The sequence below is a fragment of the Lygodium microphyllum genome, chromosome 21, assembly GCF_053477565.2.
Source record: "Lygodium microphyllum isolate KBCC chromosome 21, Lygodium_microphyllum_v1.1.10, whole genome shotgun sequence".
Lineage (NCBI taxonomy): Eukaryota > Viridiplantae > Streptophyta > Polypodiopsida > Schizaeales > Lygodiaceae > Lygodium > Lygodium microphyllum.
In genome coordinates, this window is record NC_141155.1 from 137,513,280 (window position 1) to 137,532,734 (window position 19,455).

A 19,455-nucleotide genomic window follows, 5' to 3' on the forward strand; every position below is an offset into this window, starting at 1 on the left:
TTTTTTAAAAGAGTCTTCAAATCCATCTTCAATGTTTAAAGAATGAGGTTTAGGACCTTGATCTTTGCAAGATTCGTTGTTTATAAAAATGGCAAATTCCATAGGCCAATATATGGAATTTGATATTGAAAATTCCTTCCAAAATTTTAAGGTAAAAGTGCATATGTATGCGCTATAGCCAAAACCGACCTCCGCTCTATGTGCACACATGGAATATGAACATCTATACTATTACTTAATGAGAGGTGGGGGGCAGGTGCCACGTGGAAGCCCCCCACCTCCCCCACAAGAAAAAAAAGAGAACGCGAGGGCAGGTGCCACATGTCTAGCACCCGCCTCTGCCGCAAAAATTGTGCACGCCTCGGTGCTTCGTGCTGGGGCGAGTCTAGGCGCTCCGCGCCTAGTAAATTATATGTGCATATATGTATGTGCTGCCCAAGATCCACCTTGGCTATATACACGGCGAAGATATTATATGTATCTACACGCGCGGATATGCATGTACATAACATTTCTCGTTTATCACCTACTTATATTCTCACCTTCCAACCTTTGATCTGAGAGAGAGAGAGAGAGAGAGAGAGAGAGAGAGAGAGAGAGAGAGAGGACCTACTTATCTTCTCACCTTCCAACCTTTGATCTAAGAGAGAGAGAGAGAGAGAGAGAGGACCAGAGCACTCTTTTTGCCGGCATGCGGACATCAAGCGGCGTACCTCCAACCCATGCTTTTTGGGATGATGATGAGGATGGAAACCTGCAACCTTCCAAACAGGCCGCCCTGGTTCGATCAAATTATATGCAGAATATCGACCTGAAGCAAAGCTTATCAGTAGCACATTCATTATCACTGATCAGTACTACTATTGAGTATACCGTCAACCCGTCAGCTAGCCCATCTGCATGAATACTATGAGCATGCAGAGTACTGTGCGCACGGATGATAATGGCGATGTGGATGAATATGGGCAGTACTCACATGATGATCCTGATCATGGAGATCGTCATGGCAGGCGTATATTCACGAATGATGATGAGGAGGAGGTGATCATGAGGATTAGGCTGGCATGGGAGAACATAAGCGTCTGTGTGAAGAAGAGCCATAATATACATGCAGATGCAGATGATCAGAGCTCGGTGGTGCTGCATGATGCCACTGGCTTTGCCGAGCCCGGCCGCCTTCTTGCCATCATGGGACCTTCCGGTTCGGGAAAGACAACCCTCGTAGACACACTCTCAGGTGGGCCCGGCAGGACAACCCCCAAAAGGAAAACCCATATTCTACGTGAGCCTCTGAATACTGTTGTAATTGCTGTTTACTTAGCTCTCAGGACGGCACTTGTGTTTCTCAGGTCGATTGGGCAAATATTTCAGCCGAAGTGGTAACATTTGGGTCAATGGCCAACAAGCAACACCACCATATGGTCTCTATGTAAGTTCGTTCTCTCTCTCACACACACACACACACACACACACACACACACACACACACACACACACACACACACACACACACACACACACACACACACACACACACACACACTCATGTGGTCCTTTGGAACGTAATCTTCTAGCCCTTATGTGTGAGTTTCCTCTTTCCTGCTAGCTACAACATGTATGTGTGTGTGAATTGCCTACTAGCACAACTACTCAAGCTAGTGTATACTTGGGGCTTTCGAGGGCGTAACTAGTCATGTCACCACATATAGATAACGTTGTCTAGTAGACCCCTTTAGGGCTTAGAGGACTAAGTAGTTAGCTAATTGCATACAAAGGCTATCCTTGAGTCTCTTTTTCCTTTTTATTTCCTTTAGAATAGTGAGATAGAGTTTGTTTCAACACATTTTATTCCTCAACTATCTAAAGCATTCAAATTAGAGTGAGACAAGGGTTACACCTACTTCATAGACTTGCCATGCTCTAAATAGTTGCATTGTCAAGGCATGGTTCATGGCACAAGCCTTTGGTCTATGTACATAAGAGTTATAAGTAACTCACAACCCAAATTATTTATTGTATGCACTAAGAAGTCATATTAGCTCACAAAACAAACTTTTGATAGGTTCTAAGGTAAAACTTAACAATTTATCAAGATTTTGATTGATCACCTTATGTCTTTTGCGAATTTTGGTTATCTACCTAAGTATTGGAATAGACTGCTCTAATTATTATCCTTACTCATATGATCTATGATTGACTGCTTTCATATGGTCCCAAAGGTGATGGCCTATTGATTGGGACTTTACATTCATAATAGCGAGGTTGTGGATTCAAGTCTTACTAGGTGCATTTGATAAGACACTTGTATTCAATGGTGTGTTCATGAAAGTTCGCCACTCAAACACTTGGACATTAGTTTTCCTCCTTGGTAGGGTCACTAGGGAGGAGGGTTGCTATTCATTAGCCTTATGAGCTAGCCTATCTATGCATATAGGAGGAATGCTAGCACGGCTCTTGTCAAAGGCCTTGGCTAATGCTTATGGTGTAGGCTCATGCACACTTGTTCAATTTAATTTTCCATTTTTATTGTTTCTCTATGGTAAGCCAATCTTTGACTCTTGTTTTTACTAGACAATTTTAGTGGTTCTCCTATGTTTGACATGTTTAATATATGCCCCTATGCTCTATTCTTATCCAACTAATTTTGAAACCATAGTCACTACTTTAACAGAGTAACCTAACAAGGAAAAATCCTATGCACTCTACTACCAAGTGGCAATCTCTTGCATCTTCTCTTTGATAGACTTGCACGCACGCACGCACGCACGCACGCACGCACACACCCACACACACACACACACACACACACACACACACACTTATATGCCCCTATGCTCTATTCTTATCCAACTGATTTTGAAACCATAGTCACTACTTTAACAGAGTGACCTAACAAGGAAAATTCCTATGCACTCTATCTCTTGCATCTTCTCTTTGATACACACACACACACACACACACACACACACACACACACACACTCTCTCTCTCTCTCTCTCTCTCTCTCTCTCTCTCTCTCTCTCTCTCTCTCTCTCTCTCTCTCTCTCTCTCCCTCTCTCTCTCTCTTACATAGGGAGTGAGGGAGGGAGGTCGAGAGGGAAGGAGAGAGAGAGGGAGGAGGAGGAGGAGAAGGAGAAGGAGAATAAGAAAAAGAAGAAGAAGAGAGGAATCATTTTTGGCTAGCAAAACCACGAGTTATCTTAGTGGGCAGTAGCTCTAATGGGCCTTTTCCTTAACAATTTAATAAGCAAGATGGCATATAATTTGCATTTGCGCGAATGTTCCTACAGATTTTCCCTCTCTTCTTGTGCTTTCATTTTGACATGTCCCTTGTATCTCCGGCCATTTTAGTTTATAGATGAGGTGGCCAAGCCAAGGCTCATTACAAGACTATTAACATCCTATATTATAGGAAATATGTCACAAAATGTTAATTTTCTATTGATATATGAAGAGATATTTTTTGCTACTTTGAGAAAGAAAAAACAAGGTGATTACAATTGGAGTGGTATCTCATTCTAAAGTGTAGTCAAAGTATGAATAAGAGTAAGATAAAGAGCAGAATTTCTTTGGAAAAAGAGAAAGATAAAAATAAGGATTCCTTACACTACAAAGGAAAGATATATGCAATAGTAAAAGACATCCTAGATCTCAATAAAGGATAGTTAGAGTGGTCTCACATATAGAGCAATTTGAATGTGAATAAGTGTAAGATGAACTACAGAATCCTTCTAATCCAAAGGAAAGATGAAACAACGAAAGAAATCCTAAAACTCTTCGATGAGATCTAGTTGTGCTACTAGAAGTGAAATATGGTCCTCCCAAAATCTTCCCACTAGCTAGTGTGTCATTTGCTCCAACATAGGGAAGGCTGAGATGTCTCAACATGCACCTTCCCTGACAAGTAATAATGACTCAAACATTTTGTAATGAGAGTGATGAGGTCATTGTCATGGGGTTGATGACACATCATGAAGATGACCTACCTAAATCTGGAAAGTTAGCCACCAAGGGAGGTGTGAAACTCTAGTGTTAGCTACAGTTACAAGTTTGTAAACACACTTTGTCTCTAAGCATCTAGAAGCATTGTATTCTCTTTCCTCTTAGGGGAGGTCTTTGTTGCATCTATATTTAAGCAAGAAAAACCCCTTGGGGATTTAATTGCTATGAATGAGATATGCCATCTTTAAGTAAAGAACTTTTGAAACTCTCTATGTGCAAGGCCTAAAGAACTACAATATGACATTGTTTTCACAATCAGATGATGTATAGTGAGAATATATGTGTACACCATTCTTACACATGAGTTTTGTGCAATTACTATTAATTCCCATTATAACTAAAACTTTAGGTTCTCTTTTTATGTGCTCATCCCTCTTAAGCATAAGCAAACTATGAGTACACAATCCAATGTAATTGATCCCCTCTTGAAACCAACTTGCCCCATATGTATATGCCAATGTGTCCCTCCCTACTATTAGCTCCTAGTCATACATCTTCACCAAACAATAGCCAAGCCTAATGCTCCAATAGTTATTGGAAGCATGGATCTCCACTTATAATAGTGTGATAAGTCTAGCTACCTAGAGACCCATTGTGCATAGCCCAATAAAAAATGTCTACCAACATGTATCGTGAACATATGAAACATACGTACATACTAAACCATCAAGGCCATAGGCACTCCACATATGCAAACTAGTAATTCCATCGATGAATGTCCTTAATGTAAAGGGGGTGCTATCCACTAGCATGGGTGTTGCTAGGTGAGGTAAATGTGCTTGTCCTAGTACATCCTATACAATTCTAACATATGATGCACCATACCTTAGGTAGTTTGATTGAGGTTGAATGCTTCCTCTCCTCAAACACCTCTAAGATCTCTTGTTGTCCCATCCCAAGAATGGTTGGAAAAACTTTGCCTCAAGCTTAGCCAAGGAATCATGCTTCTTTATTTACACTAGGCATAAAAAAAAGTATAGTTTACTATCTATGTGTGTTAAAGCCTCCATCATAGACTAACAATGATTCAAGCAAATTGAAGTGAACACTAAGGAATTGAGGTGAACAAATTGAGAGTGAGAGAGACAAGAGAATGTCTGACACAACTTTTAGTCCAATTTGTCCCCATGCATGAGTGAGCACCTCCTTGATGCATGTGCTTAATGTATTCCAAAATCTTTTATGGTCAAAATAGGATATTGCATCCACTTTAGGATCTTTTAGCTCCTTTGCATAAACTGCCTTACCTTTCCTAATAAATCCTTATATTTAGAAATGTTCACCATATTTTGGCTTGGAAAAATAAATTCATAGGCACGAGTCTATCAAATTGGAGATTACAAAAATATCAAATAGTCTTGCACATAAGTACACTAATGAATAATACATTGCACATCCATGGTATCCAAAATATTATTTGCATGCACCAAAGCACCCCCTTTGTAAATATAAAAATCATGATATCCTTATCTCTCTAACAAACAATGATATGCCTAGCAAATACATGAAACATACTCAATTCTCAAGCATGAACCTAGCACAATGCAACAAATGCTACATGTATACACTCACCACAAGTCACTATTATGCGAGAAATGATAAAATAAAAATCCTCAATATAAATGTAATATTTGTAAAATCTCACTTTCAATAAAACTAAAACTAAATTAATTATCCTAACAATGTGTATAAAGACAAAATGAGAGCTCCAATAATAATTTAGCTCATGTATCCCTACATGAGCCCTACAATCCCCATTATATTGATTGTGTTGAGGGACTACATTATGTGAGAATGCATGTGTTGCACATGTGCATGATGTATATGCCTAGACTTTTGTAAGTGATTCTAGATAATTGTGTGTAAATCCATAATCCATAGCACATCATATAGTGCATTATCATATAGGCTAACAATATCTTATATAAAATGGTATCTCATATATTTGCATGCATGTTGGGTAAATGCATATGCCAATGCTCAAGAGCCAATGAGAAAGAAAAGTATTCATGGTCTTCTACCGCTCCAATGGGTTTACCTAGATATCATAAAATTGAGGATTGATATTAGGTATCAAACTAGGGATCCCATGATATAGTGTACTATATCAACACTTGCTCTATTATTCCAACAAGTAAGGGCGCCTACTATTGGGTAGTTTGATATACTATTATACATTATATTGACATGATTACTCCCCAATCTCAAGAAGTGTGTTTCATACTCTAGTACATCACCTCTATCATGTGAGGTTCTTTTTGTATACCCAACTCTTCTATTTGAAACTTTATAAACATAGGTTTTCTAATGACATATAGTGCCATTTGTGTAGACAACCAACATCTTTGGAAGGCTCCCCTACTACTAAGATATCTCCCATCCTAGAAAAGTTTCTAATATCCTAATGTAGTGGCATGTATGGGATTCCCTTAGTGATGCACATTGTAGTGCATATGAAAGAAGTAGCATCTTGCAATAAAGATATCTTAGTGTCTCCCTATGTGTATTGTGATCCATCTACATCTAGCCTTTGCATCCCTATGCACCACATGTACTACATCAATTATCTCATCATGGAGTACTATAGGTAGTCCTCCAAATCCTTTCATCCCTTTGTAGTTTGTCTTTGTGGCCAAAAAATGGATTTGCATCTATGCCCATGTATTATTGGGAGATGGCTCTAGATGTACTAGGGCCTCCTAGTATCAAAAAGAATATAGTTGCCCTTATAGGTATCTTGAAAATAACCTCCTCTAAGTATAGCCTCCCAATGTAGTTCAATATTGTGATCTTTAGGGTACCATAGATTGGCACACCATTAGATGGGCTTGCATACTAAAATGGTGACTCTCCCATCTTTATAGACTACCCACTTCCTTTCATTTCGTGCTTCAAGCACTGTCGACAAATTCTCTTGCAAATATGCCACTTGTCTAAGTCTAAGGTCCTCATCAATGTAAAATTTTGGCCTTTGATTACCCCTCTTTGAATCAAATGATTAGTTATTATCCATCTGAACAATTTCGAGTAACACACTTGGTTTGGTTATGTCCTTTCCTGATCTTTAGGTACTCTCTATAGGTACACCAAATGCACCTATCTTTGCAAGGAGTGTTGTTGCATCCTCCTATAGGTTCTCTTTTTCTTCACAACCTATGACTAGCATATTAGGCTCCTTTACCATGTCTTAGCCTCCTCTTATACCAATGTTTCTTTCATGATCTTTATTTTGGCTTTCTTTTTTGGTAATCATTATTCCTTTTGTACTCTCACTTGTTTTTACATTTATTAGTTTGGCTACTCCTCTACATGTAACTTCAACTCTTTGATTTCATTTTCTAGGTGGTGTTACAATGCTTTCTTGCTCCTCTATTTGTTTCTTGGAATACATAAGCTCCCTTTGGGGCTCACTAGTGATTGTATCCTTGTTTGCCATGCATGTTTCCATGTAAGATTCCCATTAACATCCATGAATTCTCTTTCATGTTCATCAAGGTCTCCATTACATTAAAACCTTTACAAATAATGAGGTGTGTAGCTCCCCCTTTAAATCATTGTATGTCTTAGCACATAAGCATATTATTGTATGTTTGTTCCATCACATCTATACATGTTGGATCTTTGAGCATCCATGGCCTCAAGCATGTCTCTTTCTATCTCATATTTCATGATGTTTATTTCGACCATAATCATGAATTGCATTTTCTCATGCATGGCATTAGCATGAATCCTTGTCAACTTTCCCCTTGTCTATATGGAATTTTTGGTAACTTACAAAGCATGTTGTAGTTGATGCAATATTTTGCCAACATGGATGTTGTCATGAATGATAGTGCATGCCATGAATACTATGCATGTTGTCATGGAGCAAATTGTTGTGACTCTTCTAGGTCTCGTTGTGATACTAAAGTGAAATTGTGTGTGAGGCAACGAATGCAATTCTAACATCTAATTTGTTGACTTGATGCATGGAGTGGAGAATGAAAATAACGAGTCCAGTTTTCAGATGACAAAATTTTCTTTCTTTTGAGTGCAATTCTAAATGCACTCATGATACCGAAGTTTACTTTCTTTTGAATTCTAATATAGAATTCCTTACTTCTAAATTAGGTGTAGTCTCTATTACTAGTGTAGTAGCTCTTGCCACTAAATTTCTCTCAAACCTTACTCAAATGATTAAAGAAAAACAAAACATTCTGGATAATGTGCAATTATCCCAACAATCGCAAAAACAAAGAAAGTGGAAGGCCACTAGGACATGTCACTATGTAGATCTTGTGAATCCGGAGTTTCCAAAAACCTAGCCCTTTGCGTTCATGGAGCCTCTAATAGACATACACCAAAATCGAGATAGAATTGACTATACAGTGGCTAGCCAAAAACGTATGACGAGAGGTCTCCTCAATGTAGGGTAAAAGAAGCAAGAGCCACCTGGATTTCCACCAAGCTTTGCCCTTACATGGACCACATGAGAAATTTCTCTTATCCATCAACCATACATGATTTCTGGTAAGCAAATAAGAATTGCCCTTATACATCAGCCATGCATAATCCTTGATAAGACAATGATATATATTATTAGTAGATGCTTACTCTAAGAACTTATCAACAAATTTCGAATCCCACTAGGGGCATTCTAAGTCTAGGATAGGAAAGGGTTGTTGAACAACTATGAAATCGTGGCCCATAAATCGGAATACACTTGTAAAAAATCCTTTGCAATACATGGAATGATTGCCAATCCCGCTTACTAGGGATGATCTAGCTCATGGTGTGCTAACATCTCATCAATCACTCTATTTAATACTTGGTAGTCATGCGACTATTGTACATTCTAAAATCTATAATTAATCTAGTCATCCCCTAAAAGAGAGAGAGAGAGAGAGAGAGAGAGAGAGAGAGAGAGAGAGAGAGAGAGAGAGAGAGAGAGAGAGAGGGAGAGAGGGAGAGAGGGAGAGAGGGAGAGAGGGAGAGAGAGAGAGAGAGAGAGAGAGAGAGAGAGAGAGAGAGAGAGAGAGAGAGAGAGAGAGAGAGAGAGGGAGAGAGGGAGAGAGGGAGAGAGGGAGAGAGGGAGAGAGGGAGAGAGAGAGAGAGAGAGAGAGAGAGAGAGAGAGAGAGAGAGAGAGAGAGAGAGAGAGAGAGAGAGAGAGAGAGATCCATTGGCTTCTCATGAAGGCTTCATTTCAAAGAAACTTGTATACAACAAGATATGATCATGTTGAGGAGAAAGAAAATCACTTGTAAAACTTGTATACATTTGGTGACAGTAGTGCATTTAAATTGAGAAATCCAAAAATAGAGTGGCTCACTTCACTTTAGTAGGCCATGCTCTTAGTTGCACTTTGAATTGTCTCCCCTCTCTATGCTAGCATATATGTGAATAGGTATGAAACTAGTTTCCAAAGGATTAATCATGTGGCTTGCATGGGTTTCTAGTTTATAGAAAAACAACAAAATCAAGGTCATGTATGCACAAATGATGTGTGCTCTTAAAAAGATGGAAACTCATGGAGTCCTTGTGTGTTCCATAAGTGGGATTTGCTTTCAATAACATGAGAGAGAGGGGGGGGGGGGGTGGGAAGGAGGGAGGGACAATCCACAGAGAGGCATACCAAGCTACACTAGCTTTACTACATTATGTGCTAGCACGATCCCTAAATTAAGACGTGTGTGTGAATGTGCCAAAGTCAAGCCCTAAGTCACGTAGTGATCCCTTACTACACGCATATGTGTGCGTGCGCATGGGTGCACACACACACACACACACACACACTCTCTCTCTCTCTCTCTCTCTCTCTCTCTCTCTCTCTCTCTCTCTCTCATTCATGGGTCCTTTTGCTTCTTGTAAAGTGCTAGCAAATCATGTTATTTGCTAGTTAACATTTCACAAAACTTGAAACCAAACAAAAAATTACATCTTGTTAACCTATTCTTATTTCTCAACATGGACAAACATTATAAATTTACATACATAAAACATACGCAAATCACTTGCACATATGCATGCATAGTTACATAGATTTGACTCATGATTTATGCGTACATACACATATAGCCTAGGACAAAATATTGACAAACAAGCACATAAAAATTTACCTATGTATGACTTATCTATCATCCTTGTGAAACCTAGTGTTGACATGAATATTAATGAGTTCTTTTTTATATCTCTTGACCCTTATGTAAACAATGGTAGTGAGAGTGGTTTTTTGTTCTCATTTATTGAATGAATTCACATCATTGAGCTTTGAAAACCTTTGTTGAATTTAAAAACCTATTTCTCATTCATAACATCCTAATTGGAAAGACGTTTGATTAAGAAGTTCATTATTCTCATTTGATTGAAAAGTAATTGGGTTGCCATGATTGAATGGCAACCTAATTACTTGCTCTTGAGTGGTTACAAGTTGAGTACACTCTTCTTCCCATGTAGAGATCCACAATTTGTAATTTGGTTTATATAAACTACTTCTATGTGATCTAAAGCCAGTTTTGGAAATGTCCAAAAGGACCCAAAACCAACAAATTGATTTTGAGCATATGGGAAGGGCTTTGTACAATCCCTTTCAGGCATCTCTCTCTCTCTCTCTCTCTCTCTCTCTCTCTCTCTCTCTCTCTCTCTCTCTCTCTCTCTCTCTCTCTCTCTCTCTCTCTCTCTCTCTCTCTCTCTCTCCCCTTTGACTATAGAGAGCAAAAGGTGATACCATTACCTTTTTGAGAGGGCTTTGGACCATTAACTCAAGATCAGAGATGTCAAGGGTTGATCTTGCTTGAGTTTAGATGCCAATAAGAGACCCTCTTATTTATGAGATAGGAGAGTAATAGCCTCAAGGTTCCATCTATAAGTGACCGTCCATATAATGTGTGTTCAAAGAGGGGGGTGCATCTATAATAGATCATCCATATCATGTGTGTTCAAAGAGTATTAAAAAGTACACCACTTACATATTACAAGGTATTAAAATGACCCAATACTTACTACCTTTTCTCTAACTAAAACAAAAGGCCCCTTTGTAAGTGTAATCCTTGAATTTTTTGTAAGTAAAATAACCCTTCTATTGATCACACATGGTGCCCATATTGTTTTACGTGCACCCCTCAACATAACACCTCTAGCTCCATTGAGACAAAGGGTGCTCACATGCTTCCTCACCATAATCAATAGTAGAGCTCCATACCCTCCCTCAATGGTGGGCTCTCCTTGTCTAAGCAAGTCATCTTTATGATGAGTCACCTTGGATTGAGACACATGGCATGCCCAACCCTAAGATGATGACCCCACTATCTCGTTAGTATATTTGAGCCCTTATCACTACCCAAGAGATGATTAATGAGACACTTTAGCCTCCCTAAATTTGAGCAAATGTTGTAGTGCCCTATGAGGTGGATTTTGAAATGACCATATTCTACATCATATCTATGCCAAACTCCACTTCTATTGGCATGACTAGATGTCATAATAAGATTTGAGGATTTCTTTTATCTTTTCACCTTTTGTTGCAATAGAAGGTTCTACATCTCGTTTTACATTTAATCATACTATAACTGTATGCTATACCCGATTTTGTGGAGATTCAACTTCTCTTTGACACACCGAAAAGAGTGGAGAAATCTTCATGCATTTATGTAATCTTTCCCTCATAGAGACTTAATTGGTTAATAACTTCCATAATAAAATTAACTCTTGCAAAGGGTGTGATTATATAGACCCTTCTAAACCGTCTGTTCTAAGGTTTCAACTTGGTTCTAGGAAACCTCCTCTTCCAATAATTTATAGCTCTTATTAAAATGATTCCTTGAAACGGTTGAATATCACAACACTTTTTGTAGTAGCCAATGCTTTACCTTAGTTTGCCTATAGATACTTGAGTAGAGGGACACTTAGGAATGCTACAAGTGGGGCACTCCTTCTCCCTCTCAAGAAACACTCGCAACCACTTCACTTCTTTGTTATTAAGAGACTAGCATTGTATTGCTTCTTTAGCACTTAGTATCCTAAGTTGTTGATGGTGCCAAAAGTCCACCCATCTGGAGACTCCTTTCCCATGTAGAGCTTTGGAGAGTTGTGCCTTCTCAGTTACAGGAGTGAAATTGAGTATGTATGCTTTACCACAAAGCCACAATGATTGCAATAAAGAGGTGTCCCCTCTTCCATGTTTAGCAGGTGCCCACTTTGCTTCACTTAACTTTGCTTTCCAAACTTCCATCAACTTGCTAATTAGTTCCAAGCTCTTGGTGCTTATGTTGACTGCTTTGCTAATAATAAAGTCCTCGCAAGCTAGATCGAACCATTTGCCACCTTATATTGTGTTTTGGACATGCATGGAAATTCTAGCCCAAGCCTAATCCAAGTTCATTCTCTCAAGAAGTCTTAGTAGCATCCTATGAGCTTTCTCCTTAAGGGGCTCAAGGCCAAGTTCACCTTCTTTCTTATCTAAGGTTATAGTTTCCCAAGAAACTGAGTGACATAAGTGTCCATCCTTTTTAGCCCATAAGAATTCTTTAAAAACTTTCTCTAGTTCATTCTATGAAGCTTTGCTCAAGGTGAAAATGCTTTGCAACGAAGATAATTGCATGGAGTTAATGACAATTATTTTGCACCTACTAGTGTCATTGTTTCTACATTCCATTCTTTGTAATTTTACCAAAATTTTAACTTTCAGTTAACTAAAACATTGACTTGCGGTTATCCCTAGTTCGAGAGGGCACCTTAGGTATCTAAAATCTCTCCTTTGTTAATGACCTTCATCCCATAATTGGATAGCCAACTTCGGGGATCATCAAGGCCAAGGTACAGCATCTCCCTATTGGACTTGCTTATAATAGATCTTGATAAATGTCAGAAATCCTGATAAACCTCCATTAGGATCTCAAGTTGGTTTTGTTGAGCATTATAATGATGTTTGAGTTATCATCAATAAAAGATTGTCTTGCAAATTGCTACCCAAGTGGCATTTCTAGCCCTTTTAAATTGTTTGTTTGTGCGATCCAATCTATTCTCCTTAACAATGGGTTTGTCACCACTACAAATAGAAGCAGTGCTATAAAGTGACCGCTTCACTGACCTTCTTAGAGAAAATGGTTTAGAAAGAGTATGATGAATAATGATTAGAGCTTCTGCAATGGAGAAAAGAGTCTTTATCATACTAGAAAATTTCCTTCCAAAACTGATTGCCTCCACGATGAGAATAATAAAGCCCATGACACATGATCACAGGCCTTTTCGAAGTCCGTCTTGACCAGTTTTTAGTCACAACATACTCTAATAGTAGATAACGAAGTTTAGAGACTATATCTTCTATCAATCTGTGCAACCCATTAGCCAATCCCACTTAGCAAACATGCTAAGTAAACCCATGAAGAAACCCTTATCAATAAATCTATATTGTAGTAGCATGGCTTTACCTTGATAGGTGGCACTAAACCATCGATCAAATTCATCGTCAAAGGGAGGTTTCTCCATGAAGCAAAAGAAAACTCTAGTGATTGAGAAATTTGCAAATCACCTTCTAACTTTATCGAAGGAGATGTTGATAATCGCCTTGAGAGATTTCCTTCCTTTTGCCTTAGCTTCCAACTGTGCTTTTTTCATAGCAGACAATTTGTTTTGCTCCGATAGATTTCTCCATCTTCACCATATCTTGTCCATGGCCTTTGGTAGATATTACAAAATCAAGCTCCATCAATGTTGCATTCTCCCATTCTGCCCTCTTGCCTTTGCCCATGTCTTGCATTGTGCTAGTCAAGGGGTTGCTTGTCTCCCTAAGACACTCTACATGCATGCCCAGAATCGGAGGCCATGTGGTGGGGATAGGCCCTAAAGCCCTTAACTACGCTTGATGAGAGGATAAGTTTAGGGGATCGCCAATTTTGAGTCTGGCTCTAAACTTTGTCAAAGTTTAAAATCATGTTCTTCAAAAATTTGAAGATTTTTGCTTAAAAAATGTAAAAATTCATTTTACATTAAACCTCTGTTTCTTCTCGTGAATGCGGAAACAATACCTTCTGTGTAACAGTAAATTACCGTAGTTCAGCGTTCTCAGTCGCTCGAACGATGATCCATCTCATCTTGCGAGCAGGCACACGTGACACAAGATGACACCCTAATTGGGACTCTGACAGTGCAAGAGGCCTTGAGCTACTCAGCAAGCCTGCGGTTACCAAGATGGCTGGGAAGAGAGAAGATGGGCCTGATCGTGCAAGAGGCAATGGTGGAGATGGGCCTGCAGGACTCTGCTCACACGCCCATTGGAAATTGGCACCTGCGAGGCCTCAGCGGCGGCGAAAGGCGGCGCCTCAGCATCGCCATTGAAATCCTCACCCGCCCGAGCTTGGTTTTCCTTGATGAGCCAACCAGTGGGCTCGACAGGTAACACATCTCATAACCTCTCTCTTTATGATATAATTTTTGTTTAATCCAAGAACCCACATTGCACACCTGCACCTTAACCATGCTAAATGAAACCACAGCGTTCATATGTATGTGCAAAATGTGATTTGTCAAAGAGCCGCAAAGAACTTATGAGCCGGTGCATTCGTATGTTTCACAAGAAGTTCATATGTTTCACAAGAAGAGCTTTACCCTTCCTTTTCCCTTTAGTGTTCAACATCATGAGCTTCTGTGAGGGAGGCACCATTGGGGTGGGGGCCATCAGCCCTCTGCGCCCAACCGCACCTAGCTAGGTATGTAGTCCCTCCGTCACAGAAGCTCATGATGTCATAATTCACAAAATGGGAATTATAGTGGGAATTTGTCTCAAAGTTCTTATGTATATGCAACATGTGATTAACACATTTCCAGACAGTGCCCACAAAGAACTTATAAGTGAGCTCATTTTATCTACTGATCACTGCATTCATATCTGTATGCAAAATGTGATTATCAAAGAGAGAACACTTTTGCAGACTGTGCCCACAAAGGAACCTATAAGCTAGCTCTTTATATACCAATCAGTGCATTCAGATCCATGCAAAATGTCATGTCAAAGACAGAACAATTTCGCACTGTGCCCACAAAGAACCTATAAGCTAGCTCATTTATATACTGATCAGTGCATTTGTATTTATGCAACATGTGATTGTCAAACAGATAGCACTTTTGCAGACTGTACCCCCAAAGAACCTATCAGCAAGCTCATTTATCTACTGATCAGTGCATTCATATCTGAGTGGAAAATGTGATTCTCGAAAAGATAACACTTTTGCAGGGTAAAAACTAGCACATTTATCTCCTGATCAGTGCAATCATATCTATTCAAGATGTGAAAGTCAAAAGAGATATCACTTTTTGCCAACAGTGCCTGCAAAGAACCTATAGGCTAGCTCATTGATGTACTGAACCATGCATTTGCATCTATGCAGAATGTGATTCTTAATGAGATTACACATTTGCAGACTGTGCCCACAAAGAACCTATAAAGCTAGTTCATATCTCCACTGATCAGTATGATAGGCAACTTGTCATTGAGAGCAATCAACCAATTCAGGCTGCATCAACTTAAGGCCCCGGATTCTTTCACTGGATGGGGTCTGCTCTTTTATTTTCTTTTTCAACAAGAGATAACCAAAGTTGTATTTTTTTTCAGTGCATCTGCTTTCTTTGTGGTAAAAGCCTTGCAAAGGCTGGCCCAGGATGGAAGGACCATCATTGCTTCCATCCATCAACCCAGCAGTGAGGTGTATGAGCTATTTGATTACCTCTTCTTACTGTCCAGTGGAAGAACGGTCTATTTTGGTGAAACAATGGGTGCATGCGAGGTGATTCCCATAATGCAGCTGCAGCTGCAAATACGTTTTCTGAACCAGAACACTTCATGTGAAAGTACTAAAATTTTTCTTTTAAATTTCTGCAGCATTTTGCAATGTTTGGGTTCCCTTGCCCCCCTTTGCGTAATCCTTCAGACCATTTCCTGCATGCAATCAATGCAGATTTTGACAAAGCAAGAAGACAAATGGGGCTGAAAGCAGACGCAAAGGTCGTACACTGTAACATGATCACTCACATTCTCCAACCTGTTCATAGACATCACAATGATGATTATCATGTCTCACCATCAAAATCTCTGATTTGCTAGGTCAATGCATGTGTCTGTGCTGACACTGCTACTGTTGTTGACATCCTCACGAGTGCCTATAACAACTCAGCTGCAGCGTGGATGGCTACTTCTACAGTATACGAGATCTCTCAAATGGTTAATATCACAACCATCATTCTTGATAACAACTGATTGCATTCGAATTCATTGTTACAGTTCTTGTTCTATAATCTTGCTGGTTGGCAAAGCATTTGTTGCTTAATGCTTTGGGAATTTCTTTCTTTTTCTTTTTTCTTCTGCAGAAGGGATCTGTAATTAAAGAAAGATTTGGAAGCCAGCCCACACTTTGGATGCAAGCTTGGACATTGACTTCCAGGTCCTCTAAGAACATGTTTAGGGATATGGGCTACTACTGGCTGAGGCTCTGCATCTACATCCTTGTTTCCTTTTGTATTGGGACCATTTACTACCACATTGGGACCGATTTCAACTCTATCATGGTGTGTCTCACTTGGGCTCCAAGACAAAACCATCATCTGATTTAAGGGACAAGGAGAGGGGCTATTAAATTCCTGCATGAGAAACTGTAGAATGCATATTGATGTGTCACAGGTTTTGCTCATGACCTCAGGCCAGGGCTTCGTGCATGTCGTATGTTTCAGGCTTCTTGACTTTCATGGCCATTGGGGGCTTCCCTTCGTTTGTGGAGGACATGAAGGTGATTTAAAGTCTGTTCAACCCTAATTAATTTTAGCAAATGTGAAACAAAACAGGTGTGATGGTTCAATTAATCAAGGGTTTTAAAGCACCTCACAGGTCTTTACTCATGAGCGCACAAATGGCCACTATGGAGTTGTGGCATTTGTCATGGGCAATTCCCTATCATGTTTGCCATTCCTGTTCCTTATCTCCCTGTTTTCAGCCACAATCTGCTATTGCATGGTGGGTTTGCACCCAGGCATCGGCCACTATCTCTACTTTCTACTTTGCCTGCTTGCAGGCATGGTGGTTGTGGAGAGCCTCATGATGGCAATCGCAAGTGTAGTGCCCAACTATCTTATGGGCATCATAACTGGTGCAGGTATACAGGTATTTACAACACATTGAATGAAAGGTCTTGTTGACATTCATGCATTTCACAAAGTTAGCTGTCTTAATTCATCTTGAGCAGTAAATCAGACTTACACCATAGGCTTGCAGGGCATCTTCCTCCTAGCTGCTGGTTTCTTCCGTCTTCCAAATGATTTGCCAGCACCTGTGTGGAAGTATCCATTGTTCTACTTGAGCTTCCATTCATACTCTCTTCAGGTATGCTTACGTACATACTCTCTTCAGCTACTCTTACATATTTTTCAAACATTGAAAAAATCTGTCACAAGAAGTTTTTGACATTTTCCTATTTGGAAAAGGGGCTCTTTTCCCTTGTTGTTCACCATAGCGTTCAACATCATGAGCTTAGGCACTGCATACCTAGCTAGATGTGGTTGGGGGAAAGGGGGCTTCCGTCCCCCAACTCACGCTAGCAGATGTGGTTGGGGGCTGCTGGGTCCTGGCCCCCAACCCACCCCCTGGCCCCAACCACATGCAGTTAGGTATGTGGTCCCTCCCTTTCAGAAGGTCATGATGCTGTCATAATTCAAAATGTGGGAATAATATAGTGGAATATAGACTTCTTGTGTACGTGCACCAGCACCGGTCACTCTGCCTATGCAGAGGTCCTGCATAACATGAAGGGTGCCCAAGGGCCCAGATAGACAGTGCAGGTACTGCTTATCTATGTTATAAGCCAAAAAAACATACTAATTGTCATTAATGCACATGGGCCAGGGGATGTATAAGAACGACTTTCTGGGATTGAACTTCAAAAGCAGACCCGGGGAGGCTTTTCCCAAATTAGTCTCTGGACAGACGGTCTTAGAAGAAGGATTCGAAATCCAGGTGGGAGCTCGCTCCAAGTGGTGGGATCTAGGCATTCTCCTGGGGATGGCTGTGGGCTACCGCATGCTCTTCCTTCTCATGATTAAGATTAGGGATTTGCACCTCGTTATGCAGCATCAAGCAGCCATCAAATCAAGCCCATCAAAAGGGGCATGTATTAGCACTGGGACACAGTCCATGGTATAAATCGTGGATTCATGGCCCATAAAAATGCCATCTGCATCCATCACCAATTGATTGCATCAAAGGTAAAATCCCACCATCATGTATGATTATCATTGCCCAAAGTACTTGGGACATAGAGCTTGACAGATGCTGAAAAACAGGGGTGTGCTAAAATTATGATGCGTACCATTGGCAAGAGGATGCTGCAGTACTTCACCTTGGTGGTTCAATTTCCTGTCAAAAGAAGATGAACACTCCTTACAAGCATGCACACTAATGATTTATGGCTGATTGTAAGGCTTCCTATTTGTCACAGCTTCATATCAAATGCCTGTTAAAAGGCATGGTGGTACAATTTCATGTCAAAACAAGATGAACACTTGTCAAAGGCATCCACATGTACTAACGATTCATGGCTGATTGTAAGGCTTCCTATTTCACACAGCTTGATGTCAGTGGTCTCTAAAAAGGCATGATGATGATTCCATCCTTTGTTTGACTTGAATTGTGCCTTGTCTAGTGCACATCTTAGACCAGAAAAGAGTTAATGTGCAGTTTCTCATCCATCCCAAATCAAAAGTCATAGCATTCAGAAACTTTACAGTTAAGGGAAAATGAATTGAAGCATTCAAGTTCACCTTACTGATATATTCCAGATTCATGGAAAAAGGTAATGGTTGTGTAAGCGTAGTATATTTTGCACCATTGTTTGCACCGTTGCTTCAGGTTACATGCTTAGAACTCCATAAGGGCAAACACTAAAGAAGTGATAGTAGGCTTCACTATCACAACTTTTTTTTGAGAGAGCAGCTGTAAATATTATGATGAGAAAAGGTTACATATGAACATTTATACAAAAGACTTCTTTGAGGAGCAGACAGTATGTCTATACAAAATACCCCTGTAATCGGATCTCTACAGTGGGTTTTTGCCCCTACAGTGTCCACCCATGCCTGCCTTATAGCATTTCCTGTTGCTCTGAGTCTTAAAGTATCACTGGTCTTCACTGTCACAACTTTGAAACCAACGATGTTTCCTTATTGATAATATCAGATCCATGTGAGTTGGGACAGCAGCCACAAAGCATATCAGCCACTACAGTAAGCCCATCTCAGCCCCATATGAGTGATACCATTTTCCCATATGGATCAAGAATCTGAAAGTAGGTGCCCCCTAAGCTCCCAATGATAGTAACTATGAACCAAGCAATGCTACTAGGTTCTTTAAATAGATAGTCATATATAGAAAAGTAAGATTGGACTTGCTCACATTTAACATTGAAATAAGAGCTATCTAAGAAGGCAATCCCAAATAC

The 19,455-nt window shown here is 39.9% G+C and overlaps 1 protein-coding gene across 1 annotated transcript; it reads left to right on the forward strand.

Moving 5' to 3' along the window:
* Nucleotides 1-770: 770 nt before the first annotated feature.
* Nucleotides 771-19,118, forward strand: LOC148018626 (ABC transporter G family member 11-like). Its single transcript, XM_087661211.1, has 11 exons — nt 771-1,237; nt 1,350-1,429; nt 14,082-14,371; nt 15,588-15,759; nt 15,855-15,977; nt 16,077-16,193; nt 16,340-16,537; nt 16,669-16,755; nt 16,854-17,126; nt 17,238-17,345; nt 17,865-19,118. Exons 1-11 carry the CDS (start codon nt 901-903, stop codon nt 18,159-18,161), a joined length of 2,082 nt encoding a protein of 693 aa, XP_087517337.1. The 5' UTR covers nt 771-900; the 3' UTR covers nt 18,162-19,118.
* Nucleotides 19,119-19,455: the final 337 nt, after the last annotated feature.